The sequence below is a fragment of the Anastrepha ludens genome, chromosome 2 (genome assembly GCF_028408465.1).
Source record: "Anastrepha ludens isolate Willacy chromosome 2, idAnaLude1.1, whole genome shotgun sequence".
Taxonomy (NCBI): Eukaryota; Metazoa; Arthropoda; class Insecta; order Diptera; family Tephritidae; genus Anastrepha; species Anastrepha ludens.
This window is the reverse complement of record NC_071498.1, coordinates 177,072,186-177,092,832: the sequence shown is the minus strand read 5'-3', so window position 1 is coordinate 177,092,832 and position 20,647 is coordinate 177,072,186. Positions and strand designations below refer to the sequence as shown.

General features: G+C 39.0%; 1 protein-coding gene across 1 annotated transcript; it reads left to right on the top strand.

Annotated features, from left to right (window-relative positions):
• The first annotated feature begins 4,643 nt into the window (after positions 1-4,643).
• Positions 4,644-11,270, top strand: LOC128855918 (lateral signaling target protein 2 homolog). The gene is made up of 4 exons (XM_054091163.1): positions 4,644-4,784; positions 4,861-5,601; positions 5,663-7,122; positions 7,197-11,270. The coding sequence occupies exons 2-4, from the start codon at positions 4,891-4,893 to the stop codon at positions 8,347-8,349; spliced, it is 3,324 nt and encodes a 1,107-aa protein (XP_053947138.1). The 5' UTR covers positions 4,644-4,784; positions 4,861-4,890; the 3' UTR covers positions 8,350-11,270.
• Positions 11,271-20,647: the final 9,377 nt, after the last annotated feature.

Sequence of the window (20,647 nt, the reverse complement as noted above, 5' to 3'; positions counted from 1 at the left end):
TATATTATCGTCATCAAACTTGCCTTTGTTCAAATTAAATTATTTTATTCACTGGAAATTGTCGCAGATCAAGGCTTAAACCCAATTGAAAATGCATGGGTTACTCTAAAGAAACGGCTAACACCTTACGGAATAGCCTCAAAGCACATCCACGAACTATGGTCAAGTGTTCAGTAGGAATGACGTGATCTTCGTCAGCAGGCGAAAATGGGCTCCCACAACATCGGTTACTATCTACCCATCTGACTTTTTGAACCTAACCAAAGAAGACAAGATGTTTTGTTCGTTTCAGGCCGAGCATGGCGGATGGGTATGATAAACAAATAGTATATTTTCGCATTTTAGCCAGTTCTCCCCTGCAGTGATGATGTTAAAAAATTAACCATCCAGGCTCGGGTAAACTATGATGAATACGCGGCTTTTTAAAGATAAGCAGTCGAGTTTAATCTTGTGCTAGTGTGTGCCGATGCAACCGCGGCTCGGGGAAATGAACAAATTGGATTATAGAAAATTGAACTAAATATTTTTTGCTGTTCTGTTTTTATTTTGTTTAGTAAATTGATAACATGCGGCAGTTAATCATTCTGTTGTCAGCCCATTTAAAAATTGTTGATTATTGTTTATAATCCAGATTAGCGTGTGGTACACAAACAAACTTACATATACATATGTACATATACACACATACATTTACACACATACATGTTCCTATTAAACACATAACACATCGGTCAATAAGTCCCGTGCCTGGATAAGAAAATAACATTTTTTTTTCAAAAATTCTTCTTTATTCATCAATGGGGACTACATTTGGTGATGATACAATCGTTCCAACGAGTTTGTAGCTTTTCCATGCCTGTTTTCTAAAACGATTTATCTTTGGCCTCAAAATACGCTTCAGTTTTAGCGATAACTTCTTCATTTGATTGAAATTTCATTCCCCGGAGCATTTTTTTGAGGTCTGAAAACAGCCAGTAGTCGCTGGGGGCCAGATCTGGACTATACGGTGGGTGGGAAAGCAAGTCGAAACATAATTCGTTAAATTTGACCATCGTTTTCATCGATTTGTGACACGGTGCATTGTCTTGGTGAAAGAGGATTTTTTTCCTCTTCACAAGGAGCCGTTTTCCTGCGATTTTCTCCTTCAATTGTTCCAATAATTCACAGTAATAATCAGAATTAAATGTTTCGCTTTTTTCCAAATAATTAATGAAAGTTATACCATGGGTATACCAAAATACCGACGTCATAACCTTTCCAGCTGACCGTTGCGTCTTTGGTCGCTTTGGACAGCTTTCACCGGGTCCAGTCCACTCAGATGACTGCCGTTTCGACTCTGGTGTGAAGTTGTGGATCCATGTTTCGTCCATTGTCACATATCGACGCAAAAACTCAGACTTATCCCGCGATTTGAATCATCAATTCGTTGTTGTTTTTGTTCCGGCGTTAGCAAACGCGGCACCCATTTCGACAACAGCTTTTTCATATCCAAATGTTCGTGCAAAACAGTGAACGCACAGCCTTTGATATCTTCAGGATGTCAGTTATCTCTTGGAACTTCACTTTGCGATTGCCCATGATGATTTTGAGGGGGTTTTCAGTATTTTCTAGAGTAACTGCCTCATTTGGACGACCAGGAGGACGTTCAGCATCATCGGTGTCTGTACGGCGACGTTTAAAGTCAGCATACCATCGTTTGATGGTTGTTTCCGATGGAGCAGAGTCCGTTGGTTTGCTTCAACGGTATTTTTTCATAAGAAAACAATGATAAATCAACACACGAAATTACTTTGAATTCATTGTTTTTAAAAATGGCAAAAGTAGCGTCACTTAAAGCACTGTAACTTGGTAAATAATAAACCGAATGTCTTGAAATTTTGAGAGTATACCTTTAGAGGTTAGCACTATTAAATAACAAAATCGTTATGCTACTAGTGGTGACATCTAGAGGTCAGACCTGGGACTTATTGACCGATGTGTTACATATATGCAAAGAAATACAAGAAGCGGCGTAATCGATTCAGTTTCTAGGTCGATGTCCAGGCCTCTATTCGAAGCGGCTCGACATATGGAGTCGCACTTTTTCACGCAAGTCGATTTATGGGATCTTCTAAATCTCATCTTGGGTATTAAGTGACTTAACAGGATGATACTTCACCTCGGTTAGAGGGACAGAGATGGTTGTGCCGCATCTGCGCATTCACAATTGGAATTATTAATCTTAAAGACTGGTGATTGTTCGATGTTGCCGCTCTTCAATCGCATCCATAACTTGTGTTTTCCCTTTTTCACAGCAAAAAAAGTCTTACATTCGATTTTACTCAAAGTCAGTTTTATTATATCTACGGCAACCCTATGCATCACTTGAGCAGGTGAAATCGAAATTTAGCTCCGATTCTGTGTCCCTAAGTTACTGGGTGTAACATTTGGTAGTATGCCTTCCCCATTCGCTTTCACGACCAAAGTAGAAAGCCGCAAAACCTCAGATCGCTAGCCGTTAGAACTTGGCACACGGTAAACTTGTCGGCGACAGACAAGCGATCTGCCAGTCGGTTTTTGAACTATGGTGCACTCATTTGACCATCTGGAACTAGTAGTACCGCCCAAAACACCGCAATCACGATTGCGAAAAATTGTCTTCTCATGTTCCCTGCACATCTCTCATATATCGAGGCGTCCATTCTCCTAGTTAGAGAGTTTAAGAGCATTCACTGCCAACAGTTATCGCTAGAATGCTACAGTAGGAACCAGACTAACTGGAATCTGCCGTATGCTAAGACGTCTCCCAAGCATGCCAGAAGTCATCTCCTTGAATAGACTGGCACGCATTAGAAATGCGTTCGACAACTACTGAACCCGTCGCTAAATCGACAGGTCTTGCACGAAATTCACAAACTTTCGTCTTATGAATGCGCTAATCGGATACCAATCAGCACATTTTGCAGATGAAAAGCTTCAGCAGCCTATTGAGAACCACGGTAGATAGGTAGGTAAGTAGGTAGGTAGAAGTGGCAGTCGGTCTCGAAACTAACTCACTTAGACTGTTGCCGATCCATTCTGACACCTCAACAGCAGTTTATCTACATACTACACCTCGTTTAACCATTTTATTTTAAGTGCAAACCCATTGATCTGACTGACACTTATATCCTTAAGCTTCTCGGTATTATTCAAGAACGATGAGTCGAAGTATCGGCAAGCCATGCGGGACAGTAACAGAGAAGATGTCTGACAGACTCTTCACGAACAGACGACAAGAACGAACGCGTGAGGAAAAGCCGGAATACGAACCCAAAAAGACGACAAGTGAATGTCGAGTAACGATATTGTAATTTTCCGATGCCCCATTGGTCACAAAGCAATGGAGGCCGGTACCTGGTGTGCCTAAAACGCATAAACATGGCTTCACCTTGATGAAACGTTTTTAGCAGTCCAGGGTGGAATCAGCTAAGAGGGGAGGAATGTTATAGCATTAGTGGGAGCATGCCCCACATACCACTGGTGGGACGGCACCTTTGATGAAGTGTCTGTCATTTTCAATTTATCCTCCTCTGAAAAATCAAAAAAAAAAAAAACTTCTCTCTTAGACTCTCACTTCATTTTGCAGCTTCTGCAATAGTCGAAATGAGGTAAGTTTAATATTTGAGCATTTTGACCTAGGAGACAGTGGCTCGTGATCGAAGCAACTAACATAGAGCCATTTTTCCTTCATCGATTAAGTAGCGCCTTTGAGCGTCTGGCGTCCCATTTTGGCCAAATTCTTTTTGTAGCATTTCCATGTCAGACTATCAACCTATCTCGTGTGGGCTGGAGTGACGATTCTCGTACCACGCAGTTTGTAGGTTGAGGGGGTTATACCTACAATCTCCATAGCAAGAGTAGGGAGTCTAGTAGTAGTGCGCTCTCTCGCTAATTTGTCTGCCTTTCAATTCCCTGTTATGTCACCATTTTGAGAACGACGTTAGACTGACGATAAGCCGTCTTACACAATTTCGTTTTGAATATTCGTTTAGGCTACACTTCTATGTATGCAGAATTGACCTCGGCGTACCTAAAATATGCCCTGTTGTGAAGGAATCGCGCATGACACTAATGAATTTCTTTTATCACCTTAAACCTACTCCAGTAACACCGGTTTCTTTTTGGTGCGACACTGTCAAAACAGCTCGTGCCTGTGCTCAGTTGACATCGCTGACATGGTGCACAAACCAAGCTAACCAGCCAAAAGATACAGAAGTCAACATCTGAGTGGGAGTTTGAGGTTTGTCGAGACTGTCTTTCTCAGCCTAATCTAGCCGATTTATGTGCTGTGTTCATCACATAAAAATGTCTGTTTTGTATTGTAATTCCTAAGTTGGTTTATGGATAACTTTAGTTTTGGATTTTCTGGGTCGAAAATTTATGAACCTTGTGACTTCTGGAACGAAAGTACAGTGATATCCGCTTAAACGAATGTTTTTCTAGAGACAGTCAATCTCAAAATGACTTTGAATTGCGCAAAGTCTATCTTTGAAGATCTTCCGCCCATTGAATTAGTAAAAATATATACTTTTAATAAAAATATGGGTTTACTTTCTCCTAATTCTATGATTCTATTCATTGCATCTATTTTAATCTCCCCAACAATTTCTCTGTACTTTCAGGCTGATGATAAATCACTACTTGCACGCTTCTACCATGCAGATCGTTCACTCACAGCTGTTGCCAGCGAACTGGATAGCTTCGATGGCCGTGCAGAACCAGATCGTTGTTCACGTCTTGTTAGTCGGCTACGTCAAGGACAGGTATGCCCTCAATTTACACTCGTATGTACCTTAACTAAAACAATTTCTTTTCTCCCATTGCATTACGCGACAAAAGGACAAAGTGCTCGCCATCACTAATTTAATAATGGAAGAGTTGCTCGGCGACGAACGCCATCCGCGCGCGTTTCGTGCCAAATTCCCCGAGGAAGTATTACAAGAGAATCTTGCTGGCCAGCTGTGGTTCGGCGCAGAGTGCCTCGCTGCCGGTTCATCGATAATGCATCGCGAACAGGAGAGCAAAGAGATGCGTCCGCTGGCACAGGCGGTGACGAAGAGTCTGGGCACGGTGCGTAGTTTGTTGCGCGATCAATGCCTGCGTAACAATGTGCCGAATAGCAAAACACTGCATTTGGATCTGAATGATTCGGCTACGGAGCAATTGCATGAAAGTTTGAAGATCTTCGATCGGTTATTTGCCGAATTCGAATTACGTTACGTCAGCGCGATGGTGCAGGTGAAGACGAAGGAGGAGTATGAGATGCAGGAGCTGATTTGTGTGCTGTTTTCGGAGACACTGCAACGTGCACTTAAACTTGGCCTGATCGATCAGGATAAAGTAGATACATTCGATCCGGCTTTGATGTTTTCCATTCCACGGTTGGCAATCATAACTGGGCTCGTCGTTTACCCAAAGGGGCCGCTGAATATGGATATGTCTGCGGATCAGCTGTCCGAAATGTTTCGGCCCTTTCGCACGATACTCATAAAAATACGTGATCTATTGCGTACGCTGAGCAAGAGCGAGCTGCAGCAGCTGGAAAAGCTTTTGTGCACCAATGAGGATATACAGCTGAATGTGAGTGTGAACCAAGTTTGTGTGTGAGATATTTTAATAAAATTATTAAATATTTTTTCAGCAGCCAGTTGGGACCAGCAGCATTGAGGCGCCGAGTGAGGATCAACAGAACAACAATAGCAACATCAGCACTATTAGCACAAACACTAGCATCCAGAACCCCGCCAGCACCGTAACGGAAGAAACGGCAGATACCATATCGCTAGAGCAACGAAACAATAATCTAAGCAACGCGATGTCCAGCGCTGCTACCTGGGAGACGCAAGTTCCAACCGCTGATCGCAACTCAACAAGTTCAAAAAGTGATTTAAGAACTAATAAAATAGAAGATGGTGCCGTTGCAAAGTCCCGTTGTAGCTCTTGCGTGCGTCGCTCGGTATCATCAGCCTCTGGTGATAGTTCAGCAATTTCCACACCCGCCGTTTCGCCTACTCCATCACATTCGATTGTGTCTACAACATCTGCTGTGACCAACAGTTCGACTACCTCACCTGCAGACTGGTCCGATGAGGACGACGAGGACACTGAGGAGGATGAAGACAATGAGGACGATGATGACGACGACGTTGACGATGATGATGTTGATATTCTCGCCAATGCAGACGAAGATGACGACGAGGTCGTGATCGGTGATTGTGAGAACGAAGACATGGTATCCGCCGATTGCGCTTCCGGCTATCTCATTCCAAACACAAATTTCGGCAATCTTTTGCAACCTCAAGAAGTTCCTTTGACGGGCAATTTCATCGCCAGTGAAGATGATCTTTCCAGCAATGCAAATGTGGAGGTGGAAGATGAGCATGCGTTTTCAGACGTACCCACCACCAGCGCGGCATTGAGACGGCTACATCTTAATAGTCAAACTGAACACTCATCCATGGAAAGTGGCGATAAGACGACAATAATCGTACCAACAGCAACCACTTTAACGCCCTCACCAAAGTCATCTCCCTCCAGTGGCAGTAGTGATAACATTTCCAGCCACCATAGCACTGAAACTGATAAGGTGTCTGCATGCAGCTGTGAGCCTACAACTTCCTCATCCTCGACAACGCGTAGCAATAAAACCGAATCGAGCGGGAAACAGTCAACACAACATCATTCCAGCAGCCATCGTCACCATCATCGTCATCATGACCACAGCTGCACATCAGCACGAACACATGCAACGCACAGTCATCATACCCATCACAGTCCTTCAAGCCGTCACCATCCCTACCATCATCATAGCCATCACCATCATCATCGGCGTAATCGCAGCCACAATGAACACACAACAAAGGCGAAAAACAACAGTGCTGAAACTGGTGTTAGTGTTAGTAGTGATGCCACCGCACATCAGGTGGTGAAACCGTGTGAAGTGAAGGAAGGCAAGAAGTCGAAGTCGACCACATGTCTCAACAACACCTCGAGCGCAGATAGCAGCACTGCATCTTCGCTGTCCGATGGTGTTGTTGATGTGCATCAACAACCTAACGAAGTTAGTCAGGCTATAAAGGTGGCCACGCGCAAAAGATTCAAGTAAGTGCTTGACAAAACAAATTTTTGTGATTCGCCATTTTTTCACAATTTTTTTTTTTTTTTTGATTTTATAGAAGCATCGAAAATCTATTGCATCGCCTTTTCGTTTGCATTGCCGGCGTGGCTGATCAACTGCAGACGAATTTTGCAGCCGATTTACGTCAAATACTACGCAGCGTGTTCCTCATGAATATGTCGCCGGCGCAGGAAGAGCTCGATATACCCGAAAAACCAAAAGAATCGGAACTGTTTGAGTTCCGAGCTTCCGAACAAGATGTGATACAGGAGAATGCTGGCTCCAATCAGAGCATTTATTCAGCGGAGGAAGTCAATCCCGAGCTAGACAGTGTGTTCCACAATAATGGTGGCGGCAGCGGTTCAGGCAGTGGCAGCAACAGCAGCAGTAGTAGCGGCGTTGTCAGCAGTAGTAACAATCGGCATTCCCTCGGCGGTGCCATACAACGCGGCCATACCATAGACGTGGCTGATCCGAATGCTGCGCCCGGTGTTGGAGTGGGACGCACACATGTCAGTCGCAGTCGTAGCTTGGGTGATCAAGATCACAGTGATATAGGTGCAACGCCTGCCACATCGTCTGCCACGACAACTGTTGGTTGTCAAAGCAGTCGCTTGAACGCTTACATCAGCGGACAGAGGCAGCGTCGAAATCGTAACGATTCGGTAGGTAGCGCCTCGCCCATTTCATCAGCCTCTTCATCATCTGCCTCATCGGAAAACAACTCGCCAGTCAGTCAGCGCGCCTCAATAACGACCCCCACCAGCAGTCACATCAACTACGTTAACAACAACAATAACAATCCTACAGCGACAAGAACAACACCACCGTCAGCGGCCGCCACCGCCGCCGCCACTGCTACAACCGCTGCTGCCAGCATGCGCACCGCCAATGTGAATGCCCGCCTATCGCCACCCGCCTGGGTGCCAGATGATAAAGCGCCGCGCTGCATGTCCTGCCGCACACAGTTCACAGCATTCCGGCGCCGCCATCACTGTCGCAACTGCGGCGGCGTGTTCTGTGGTGTCTGCTCCAATGCATCGGCGCCATTGCCCAAATATGGACTGACGAAGGCGGTGCGCGTATGCCGTGATTGTTATGTGCGTGAAGTGCGTGTCAACACGACAGGCGCCGGCGGTGGCAGCGCTGGGCGTAGCGCTTCCTTGTCGCCACGCTCAAACACAGCTGCAGCTACTGCGGGTGGTTCGTAGAAGAGCGCACAGCAACGCTGGAGTGGAGAGGGAAAAATAGGAAACGTAAGAGGAATGGTGACGCTTAACAAGGCTTTTGCGCCGTTGCTGTTGCCTATTAATTGCTGCTGTGCTACCGTTCGCAGTCACGCATGATTTTGGAACCTTTTAAGCTGCAAATATTTTCCAATTTTATTTTTATTTTTATTTGTTCAACTGTAAATAGTGAAAATTACACAAAGTGAATGTGTAAAAATGAAATGTATTGGACCTTTAAGTTAGTGCGACAATTACAACAATGTGCGTTGTAAGCTAGGAGTATATTTTAATTTGTCAAACTAAATGCAATTCTAATGCAACAAAATGCTGTAACGGAAATTCAAAGCGCCGGCTTTAACTAAACTTTGGCTATCACGCAGATAATTATTTGTGGAAAGGGAGTAGGATTCTGGGATTAAATTTTGTGGAAATATACTAAGCAAATTTATGTACTAGGAGCTGTTGGCGCTAATAGAGAAGGAATTACATAACAAACCCGTTCTAACTTTTCCAATTTAAGGGGTTATATATCTTGTGAGCCCGAAAAAATGGACGATTGTCATAATTTTTTTTAAATATGTTTTAGAACTTTTATTCAAATGAGGCACGTATCATACTGAAGGGTAACTCTCGAAAAATAAATTTTGGTGTTTTTCTTTTAAAAAATGTTATTATTTATTGATGACATCGCCCCTCTCCCGAAACGCCGTTTTTTAGAAGCGGCTTGAGGTGATCATGGTAGCGCATGAGCAGCTCAACTGAAATCAAAAAAATTAAATGATTATTGTAGAAAAATGGTTTTTAGTGAATCTGAACGGTTTATTTACCCAAAAAAAAAAAATTTTTCTCAATATGAAAATCGCTTTGCATAAAAAAAAACAATTTTTGAGGGGTTGAAAATTAAACAAAAAAAATTTATTCCAGCAAACTATGCAAATATTTATAAAAAGTGAAGCGTTCAGATTCACGAGGTTGTAACTTCGAATAATTAAAAAAAAGTTTATGCAAATCGGTCAAATAGTTTTTGATAAATAATTATCACCGCGACGGTAATTCTCAAAAAAACATGACTTCGAGATAATCGCGTCTAAAGTTTTGCGTGCACTTCTCGTTCCAAGAAAGGTCGCGCGTTTCCACGGCCTGTAACTTTCGTTCTAGTGCTTCGATCTTTATGATTTTTTGAATTTATATTTTTAAGAGGATGTACTTTTCGAATATGCCATAAACAAAATTTTGATTTTTTAATCCAACACAAGGTATATAACCCCTTAAATCACTAAATTTAAAGATCTTTCGACCAAACACCTAACAGAAGTATTCGCGCCAGTTAATTATTTTTTGATTTTATTATTTTTGTTTTCCGATGTTTTAATGAAAATCAGTTTATTCCATAGCAAATGAAAGTTTGGGCCAACCAAATATAAAAAGTCACTTCTAATTACGAATTTGAAAAAAAACTATAAAATAAAATTTCAACTATTTCCAAATGCACAGATTTCGAAGAAATTTTCGAAGTATTTTCGCATCAGCCAACAGCTCATTTTGTGATTTTTCTTACTCTGCCTGCGCTCGCTGCATAACAATAAAGTTTTTTTATATGTAATTAATTAACTGTTCCTAGTTCGTAAATGCCCTCCCCCCAGCGTACTGCTTACACATACACATACATACATTTGTGTAGTACTTTTGAGTTTTTCTTCTTTAAAATACCATTTTGATTTGAGCTTTTAAAAAGTCCGTACGCTATGTAGCAAGAAAGTCACCTACCACCAGCGTATGCATGTATTTTAATGTACAACTTAGAACTTGGTCTATTTTTGTATACCTTAGTATTTAAAAAAAAACAAAAACAAAAAAAAAAATTAAAAAGTGATGATCATAGACAACTGTTAGTTTTGTAGCAATAAGAAATTTTTGTATTGTATTTTTAGTAAAGATGAAAAAGGAATAATTTTTAAATTTACGATAATACATTAAAAAAAGAAAAACATGCAAGACACGCCCATATCTGTTTTGTATTACTGAACTGTGTTTCCGAGGTGTGATAGATATTTGAGAGATAAAAAGTAAACAAAAAACAAAAAAAAGATGAAGAAGAAAACCAACAAATAGTATAGCCTAGTGAAATTTCTGCATTAAGTTGCGTTCTAATTTTTTGTGTTTTTATCAAATTTTGTTAATATTTTCGTTAGAATACTACAATAAGAAGGCATGAATACCCGCAAATAGCCTTACTTTTAGTATATTATTGCCTTTGCAATAAAAAAAAAAAATTTACAATAATTATTAATTTCTTATGTGACTCGCTGAAGTGTCTTAACATTCGTATGTATACAAGTTTATTTAATTTTACATTTTTCTTGTTCATTTTTTTTGTTAAGTTGAAAACTGCACTCAACTGCAACTTGTTTTGCCTTTCAACTATTTTATTATCATAAATACTATTGTAATGCATTAGTAATTGCACTTGAAGGGTATACGCCAGAATTTGTTTTTGTTTTTATTTGAATATCTCTAAACGTAATTTTAACTAAACTAAAACACATAAAGAAAACTACTAACAATTTGTGTTGCATTTGTTTACGTGTTTAAACTGAGAAATAAAAACAAAAATATTTTTAATATCTAACGAAATTGCCGAAAAAGCTACCACAACTGAATGTATTTATGAGAAAAAAAGAAGAAAATTCAACAATAATTTTATGTTGCTGAAAACTAATTTTTTGATATGGGAATTCAATGATTTTGTGATCTATTATCTATTTACTTTTATTCAGCTTATTTAAAAATATTTTATTAAAATATTAAAAAAAAACTATCCATATTTAAATTGTATGGCGGCGTATCGCAAAAAGTAAATTGTTAAAAAAGCAAATAAAAAATAAATAAGTATATATACATTATACACAAAACAACGTAAAATTAAAAAAAAAAACATAAAATTGTTTTATTTTCTATTCTAGAGGTAGAGCGAAAAAATTTTCACAAGAATGATAGAAAAAAGATTGCGCCCATTAGAGAGTGCGTGAAGTCACGTTTTTCCGAGTTGTGCAGTATTGCCAACTATTTGCTCTTCGCAATAAATTTAATGCTTTTTTATACCGAAAATATGAAAATTTTGAAGTTTCGTGTTTATTTCTTTTTTTTTTTTAATTTAAAGCTACCGAAACTTAAAGTTAAAAAAACTGTATAATTATACAAAAGAAGGTTAAAAAAGGCCACTCTGAGAAGATTTAAGTGCTAATGAAAATTAGTTGGTTCTTATAAAATTTGATATTTTGATAGTGTGAATTTACTTTTTTGCTCCTTTTAAGGTTATTCAAGAATATTAAATGTCCCTCTCTCAACCCTTCTTAAGATTGAAAACCTTTTCACACATATTAAAAGGCGTTTGAATTTACTGAATGCGGATTAAAACCATAGAGGTGTAATCGTATCTCCCGGCCATCAATCCTTAGTGGGACATAGGGCATCAAGAGGTGTATTCATTGTAAAAATAAGCCACAAAATACCAGAAAATATTAAAGAAGCCATACTGACAATTTTTACAAAAGGAGTACCTTATCCAGTTACATAACCTCAAATATAGCAAATAAGTCGTTACCATAACAAAAGAGTCTCGCTTAACAAAAAAAAAAACTCATAAATTAAATTTTACATAAGCATAACACATTTATTTAAAAAAAACGCACATTCTAAAGAAAATTTGTCACGCATACAAAGTTCTTTAAGTAATTCAATAAAAATTTGGTGTTTTATTTTCTTTAAATGGGCATTTTAGTGCGTTTTTATATCCAAAGCTAGGCTACACTGCAGTAGCGGGAGAGATTTGACTGCCGAAAGCAGAATAACACCAACAACACTTGCAATCGCGGGCAATGCGACCAGATGTTAAAAAAAAGTAAAGCTAAATAAAACTGAGTGAATTATTGAACTAATTTTTAAAAAATATCTATTTTACAAAATTATAAACATTACTTTTAATGAGAACAGGCTAGAAAAATGTCATGAAGAAAGAACTAAGACTCCGAGACTAAATAACAAAACCAAAATCCTAAATCAAGTTACGAAAATGGTAATCTGGCCATACTGGAGCTAAAATAACGTAACTCATTGTCAAATTCGCTAAGATCAAAGTAACTGTACCACGATAGGCGCCATCTCATTATTCTTTCCATCATGAAATTTTCATATTATAAAAAAAACTGTCACTGGACTGTCACTCCAGCAGCATTACCCGTACATCATGGTAAAAAAAGAGTTTTAGTGGTGTGGCCAATATCAAACTGTTAGCCGGCTCTCAGCGAATTTGACAGAATCAGCGGATGGGCTGACGTACAGTGGCCGACAGAAGTCTACATACAGCCCTCCCTTTCGTTGTTTACAAAGTATAAACACTTTGCTTAAAAATGTGTTCATGCAATTTCATTTGAAATCTTTTTCTAATCGACTTAAGGGGTTACATGGATTTCGTGGGTTCAAAAAATCGATTTTTTTTGTCTTATTAATTTCTACAACATCTCATGAATATTATCCTAAATTTTCAAGTCGATCCGAATAATAGTTTCGAAGTTACAGCCTTTGGAATGTGTGCGCTCCAAGCCACTTTTATTGTTACTCAAAACTTTAAACGCGTTTTTCTCGGAACCGTGTTTCCAAAGTCGGGTTGTCTCGAAATCTACTCAACCGATCTTGATGAAATTTTACACAGGTGCTCGAGATACAATTTACTCGTGCTTGAACGAAGGATTTTGTTTTTTTTCAATTGCAACTATTTAAAAAAAAACAAAATGTCAAGCAAATTTGACCGAAATTTTTATTTTTTTGGAAAAATGTCAGCTAAAATTCCAACTTTTACTTTTTTTCTTTCCTTCGTTCAAGCACGAGTTTATGGTCTTAAGTAAAACACTTATTTGTTTTTTCATTTTTGATGATCCTGTCAGGAGTTATGCTGAAACTCGGATGCACCTTTTTTCGAGGGGTCACCGGAAATGACGTTACAATGGAATTTTTAAATGTCAGAAATTATTCCTTAAATATGTATCTATAAGACAGAAAAAAGTTTGAATTAAGTAAATAATTTTTTACGTAGAAAAAAAAAAAAATATTGAAAATAGGCATTTTTTTACGCGACGAAACCCATGTAACCCCTTAAAACAAATCTATTCTTTAACATAAAACAACACAGTTATGCAAAAACAACGTTGACAAAAGCGTACATACAAAACCGGTTTAACAGCTTGTACTCTGACATCCTATGTTGTGATACCGGTAAAATACCGTTTGTCTCTTTCTTTCCTTTCATTATGTTTGTTGCTGTGCTAATATTGATTTTAGTTGTAATTTGAATACTTAAGCATCTACAATGGCTCCTCGAAAAGAAATATTAGTAGACGTTAGAAATTTAGTTATTCAGCATAGGACAGAAAAATCGTAACTTAAGTCGTGCAACAGTTCAGACCATTGTAAAAAAACTTTAAAAATAGTGGTTCCACCGAAAATAAGTCGCGCAGTGGCCGCCCGAGCAAACTATATCGTAGAGACGTCAGCTTGATTCTAAAAGAAGTGGACGAAAATCCAAAAGTTTCTTCTCCGAAATTGGCCGAGGATGTAGCAAGCTTATCCAACAAGTGTGTTCATCCAAGCATAATTCACAGAGCTCTGAACAAAAACGGCTTTCATAGTAGAACACCACGAAAAAAGCCTCTTATTTCTGAAAAAAAGCGTAAACTTCGCCTGGAGTTCGCCAAAGCACACAGGGAAAAGGGGATGGATTTTTGGCAAAAAGTTTTGTTTAGTTGAGTTGAAGTGCAATATATCCGGTAGCGATGGAAGAGCAAAAGAGTGGAGGAAAAAAATACTGCACTGAGTCCGAAGAATTTAGTATCAACAGTGAAGCGGCAATGTAATGGTTTGGGGAGCTGTTACTGCATCTGGAGTTAGAAGATTAGTATTTATTGAAGGTAATATGGATCGTTATAAATACAAATCACTATTGGAAGTTAATCTGAAATCTTCGGTGGATTATTTGGAACTTGGGCCAGGTTGGGTCTTTCAACAGGATAACGATCCAAAGCACACAGCACACATTGTGAAGGATTGGCTGTTTTACCATGCTCCAAGGCAATTAAATACACTACCGCAAAGCCCAAATTTGAATATTATTGAACATGTGTGGGAAATTTTAGATCGAAAAATTAGAAAACATCCGATTTAAAGCGCTTCAGTACTCAAAGAACGACTAATAGAAGCTTGGAACAATATAACTTCTGCAGAGCTAACAAATTTAGCCACCTCGATGCCACGACGGCTTCAAGCTGTAATTGATGCTAATGGTGGACCAACTAAATACTAAGAAGCAATATTACTTAGAGTTAAGTGAAGTTTTTCACACTGGAGTAAGATATTTGTGTACTGTATGTAGACTTTTGTCAACGTTGGTTTTAGGTTTTTTTGCCATAGCTTTGCTATTTTATGTTAATGTATGGGTTTTTTTTAAGTTTATAATGATTAGAAAAAGCTTTCAAATAAAACTGTGTAAACACATTTTTCAGTAAAGTTTTTGAACTTTCAACCCAGTGGAAATGGGGGGTGTATGTAGATTTTTATCGGTCACTGTAGTCCGGGTAACGAATCAGTTTGTTTACGAAAATACTAACAATGTGTTAGTTATATACAATACAAAAAAAAAAATTAACACAATATGACATCGTTGCCGTCCATGATGGGAAGAATAATGAGATGACGTGGTGCCGTTACTTTGCTCTCAGCGAATTACGTCATTTTAGCACCAGTATGGCCAGATTACCATTTTCGTAACTTGATTTGGAATTTCTTTTTTTTCTGTTATCTAGTCTCGGAGTTTTAGTTCTTTCTTCATGACATTTTTCTAGCCTGTTCTAATTAAGAGTAATGTTTATAATTTTGTAAAATATACATTTTTTTAAAATTAGCTCAATAATTCACTCAGTTTTATTTAGCTTTACTTTTTTATCTGGCAGCATTGCCCGTGGTTGCAGTTGTTGTTGGTGTTCTTCTGCTTTCAGCAGTCAAATCTCTCTCTCGCTACTGCAGTGTTGCCTAGCTTTGTATATAAAAACGCACTAAAATGCCCATTTAAAGAAAATAAAACACCAAATTTTGTATGAATTACTTAAAGAACTTTGTATGCTTGACAAATTGTCTTTAAAATGTGTGTTTTTTTAAATAAATGTGTTATGCTCTTGAAAACGCGTAAAACGTAAAACGCTGGCTCATCCCAAGCAGCACTAATTCGCCGCTTTGCTACCATTAAGAGGCCTACGACAGACAGATATCTATAGCCAGCCAGAGCTGTTGATGTAATGGAGAAGATTGATGGGATTTAGGTTGGCGCAAAGAAGGCCAGTAGAGCCTTCTACTCCTACAAATCTATGTTCGGTAAAAAATGGGAACTCAAGCCACAGGTCGTGCTGTGGATGTACAACGCAGTGGTTTTCCTAATTTTAACGTATGGATGCCTAGTTTGGTGGTAAGCTCTTCGGAAGGGCTATAATAACACTAAACTGGGGCTTTACACCCTCCCCAGTTTACATTGCATACCTTGGCGTCACTGGAGCATGTAAGTTAACACCGTATATCTCCGAACTTCGTACAGATCTCTCTATACGCAAACTAGAGTTTGAGGGTTGTGCTAGGGCAATCTTTCCAAATAGGCAGGATTGGATCGAGGGGAAAATCTGCACCGAAGCTTGCACCTCTGTCTTTACTAACTGGTTTTCTGTAAATGAGCCAATTTATCTATCTCCTTTAATCTGCCGAACACTGCTACAATTCTTTGCAATCCTGCAGGCATGCAAAATGCTTAAGGAACGCGGGAACGCGGGAGCGAGGGACATATTGACATTTTCTCCGATAGTCAAGCCGCGGTTAAGGCTCTGACGACGCCATGATGCAGAATGAAATTAGTAAACTCCTGTAAGGAGGAGATCAAATCTCTTGGGTATGCAGGTAACATTTCTCTAATCCGGGTTCCGGGACATAATAACGTAGAGGGAAAAGAAATTGCTGATGAGCTTGCCAGGAACGGGACTGAATTGGTCTCACAGACCTCCTACCCGGCCATCGGCACCCACCTGACAGTTGTTAAAGGGGAATTACACAAATAGTTTCTCAGGAAAGCGCAGAAAAGATGGAGCTCCATTTCTTCATGTGCTATTTCGCAAAACCCATTGCCACCAATACGATATACGAAGGACTCAGAAAGTCTTTTGGATTCCATTCAATTTTCAAATTCGTAGCTGTATTTACCGGTCACTGAACGATCGGCACACTCGCGGAAAAGCTTGGGTTAGCATTTAACCCCCATTGCAAAAGCTTTGGGGACCTTTCAGAGAAGGAGACTGTAGAGCATTTTCTCTGTAAATGTCCGGGTTTGGTAGCTAGAAGACTAAGGTCACTGGGCGCTCTTTTTTTCGTCAGCCTGGAGCAGTGCGCCAACCTAAATCCAATCAATTTCCTCCATTATATCAACAGCTCTGGCTGGCTGTAGATATCTGCCTGTTGGAGGTCTCATAATGGTATCAAAATGGTGCTTTGAGATGGTATCAAATGGTGCTACTTGAGGAGTGCCAGATCGGCTCTTCGGTCAGCGGCTTGTTCCACCAGGGAGAATGGGCTTTCTGGCAAAAAGATACTGGACAAGCCACTTTAAAGACAATCATAGGACCGCTCTAAGTGTTCTACCTGCCTGTCTAGTTGATTGGTAGGTAATACCCTTTATTTCTGTTAAATTTGCAAAACAAATCGCAATCAGGATATTTTTTACCACTCCAAATATGATAAAAGAACACACTACTTTTTAAAAAAATTAGCAGAAAAGAAAGATCGTAGGTTCAAAACTCTATCAAGCAACGATTTTTAACGTTAAATCATGGTTCAGATTTCAGAAAGTGAACGAACAATTTTTAATATCACATGTCTCGAAAACAGTTAAGTTTTAGCCAACATGTCAAAAACCAAATTTATCAAAAATCATGATTCAATTATACAAGGTTAAGTAAACTTTGACAACTGATTTCGGATGCTACTTAATCCATTGATGCAATTTGGAAGCAAGCGAAAAAAGGGCATAAGTTTATCCCCTTTCTGAAAATGTAATATAGTAAAAAGTTGAAAAAGGTCGTTGTAAGCCATAGAATAATTTTATGTTATTTTATAAGTGGTACTTAATTATTTATATGTTTAACTGAACTATTCCCATGGATTTGTGTCAAATATATGTATATGTATTTTGACCATGCATCGGATTGGAATCTATATGTGCCACTTGTAAACCGTCACTGAAGTAATAAATAAAGCATCTTGAGAATAGTGGAAACTCTTAACGAGGAAAAATCACTTTTATTTCGTCACGTCCGCTAATCATACATTTGATTTTTTAACGAGATTACCTGCAAAGTTGCAAGTATAAAATCTGTGTTAAAAAAAGATAAATTTATATTATATGTAATATATATACGCAGAAACACAAGTAGACGCCCAAAGCATTGCATACTTTACTTACAATTATCTTATCGAATGCTCATTGTTCTCTTCTTTTGTTTATTGCACCCGTTAAGATGCTTTATCCGAAAGTGCATTCGGCATTTAAAAAAAAACTCGTTTAACATCATCGCGTAAACTCACGTTTTCACTTAATGTGAACAATTTTTGTAAAAATGATATCCCACCGTAAAGCTCCCTGCCGTTGAACTGGTTAAACGCTGATTCCAACATTTTAATTTTGTCCAAGAACTCGGTGCTTGGTTTAACTAATCCGCCCTTAGATAAAGTGTCAACCCAAGTAAATGTAGGCTCATTGCATGAACCATCGGTCAACTTTAATTTGCGCATTATGTAACCGGCAATATATTCAAGGGCATCTTCGTGTAAGCTATCAAAGCCAAAATTCGTTTAAATAAAACTACACTTTTCAAATAAACAAGAATTTACTCTGTTTGCGTAGAAGCGTCAACTAAATGAGGGGCTGTCTCAGGCTCATTCCAACAATGCAAAATTTCGATAGGCATCGGAAGAGCATCACTATACAATTTAGCCCTTTTCCGATCTGGTCCGATCTCGAAATCCTTTGCCGAAAAGTGATACATGCAAATTTTTTCGCCTGGCTTCAACGAAGTGCTGCATGATTTCACCCAATTTTTTCTTTTCACTTCGTCTTTGGGAACATGAACAAACTTAACTTTCTCTTTTGTCCACGTTTTGTGGCACAAAACACAGCTTGGTTTTGACATACCATATTTCGTCTGTTAAAAGATTCAATCCAAAAATTAATAGTAAAGTAAACACAGGCATTTTTGATAAAATCTTCCCCGAAAATTGTTAAGAAAAATATAGTGTTTTGAGTGTTTTCTTTTATTGTACTTTAAATATAAACAAAGTATTCTAAAAATCTCAATTTTATTAATTTACTTAAAATGCTATTTCACGAAAAATCTTAAGCTACATATTAAAAATAAAGCACTTCAAGAAGTCTTTTTTTCCGTTCATTTTCTTATTCTTTGGCATTTTTTTTCTTATAATTTATTATAAGTTATTAACAAAAAATCAGATTGATAATCTGCAACAAAAGACTTACCTTAATGTGGCTATGTGGCAGCTATTTATCAAAAGTCCCAACACTTCAAATGCAATTAATGCAATGTAATTTTCACAATGATTTTCACAGAACTTTCAATAGAATTGAAAGATGCGAAAGTCTAAGCAAAATGGAATAGGCAAAATAGTATTGCCTGCTAACTTTTTCAGCAAAAGTTTTAATTTCTACGCTTTTGAGTACTTTTTCTTTAGAATTTGCTCTGAAATAAAAAAGTAGCTTTTCCAAGAGGACAACACGGATTTATTAAGTAGCTTCAAGATGGCTAACACAGGGTGAAAATTAGGCTATTTACATCACCTTTAATTATTGCTTCATGATCAAAAATGACCTAAATAGGAATGTCCTGAAGTATCCGCGAAAGAAGGGAAATGCGGTGTCAAATTTTCGCGCCGAAATCAGTTTAAAAAAACCCTGCCCAGTGCAATAAAGTGATCGGTCGTCGCTTTTCCACTGCGAGGAATCTGCAATTTTCCCCACTAAATCCACGGTGACCCTCTTTAACACTTGGACGAAGGAGAGCAAAACAAACAGACATAGGTGAAAGTGGATGACACAGCAACACCGACAGTTAACAACCCCAAAATTTTGGGCGTCACCTTTGATGGTTCGCTCTCCGTTTCAGCGCACACAACCGCAATGACCACAAAGGCCCAAAACTGCACCAAGGTTCTCAAATCGCTTGCCGCAAAGAAATGTTGATGGTGACATTTGAAGCAATTGACTGATTACTTCTAAACTACGTAGCGCCCGTCTGGTCGCCTGGTACTAGTGATATGCAGTGGATAAAGCTCCCGCCACGGGATGTCTCCTGATGCCTTTTCTGCAACAACCTCACAACGAGGCTTCAATGCCCGCGGCCAAGGAGCACAGGGAAATGCTTAGTAAGCAATTTCTGCTTGGATGTCACCGTAGGAATCTTCCCAGCAGATATTTGCTAGAGCCTGAGCCACCTCCCAAGCGAGTCAGGAAGCATCTCTCAACACCGACGAGATGTGGGACTAAACACAACCACAACTACTGGACCGGATAGTACCGTATATAGACAGATACTAGACAATATTAATTGGGAGACTCTCACCATTTTCCAAAATTTCCGACCCCGAAAGGCGCTATCGAAGTATAACTACCACCTGTTGCAGACGAAGAGATTCAGCTGACTCGTGAGACCCGCGTAACTTTGCTCAATTACGGTATGGATGTTGTAATAGGCTAAACTCCTATTTATCGAGAATCGACGCCGACATACACAATAAATATCCGGCATGTGAAGGTACACCGCACGTTACTAACCACCTATTCACATGCCATCTTAAACCCACTCACCTAACATCCCTCTATCTCTCTCTCTGAACTCAACCTGTTGGAACAGCACGTTTCTTGGGCCTACCGTCAGATGACCCTGACGATAATGATCGGTAACTACACCGCACTGAACTACTACAACAACGGCAACCAAACTGCTTATCGTAACTCTGTTCAAAATGCGGCCATCACACGCTTCTTACGAGTATCGACTTCGGTTAACTTTTACTGAAAGAGCAACTGGCGGGGGGATCGTAGAAGCCACTAGTAAGGTAACCAGAAAAATGCGTTAAAAAGCGAGTCTTATTCACTAATCTACGTACCTCTGTCGTATCTGTTTAA

Coding starts and splice junctions, on each gene's coding strand:
- LOC128855918 (XM_054091163.1), top strand. CDS start 4,891: ATGGAAGAGTTGCTCGGCGACGAACGCCATCCGCGCGCGTTTCGTGCC. Junction 5,602..5,662: donor ATGAGGATATACAGCTGAAT/GTGAGTGTGAAC, acceptor ATATTTTTTCAG/CAGCCAGTTGGGACCAGCAG. Junction 7,123..7,196: donor GCCACGCGCAAAAGATTCAA/GTAAGTGCTTGA, acceptor TTGATTTTATAG/AAGCATCGAAAATCTATTGC.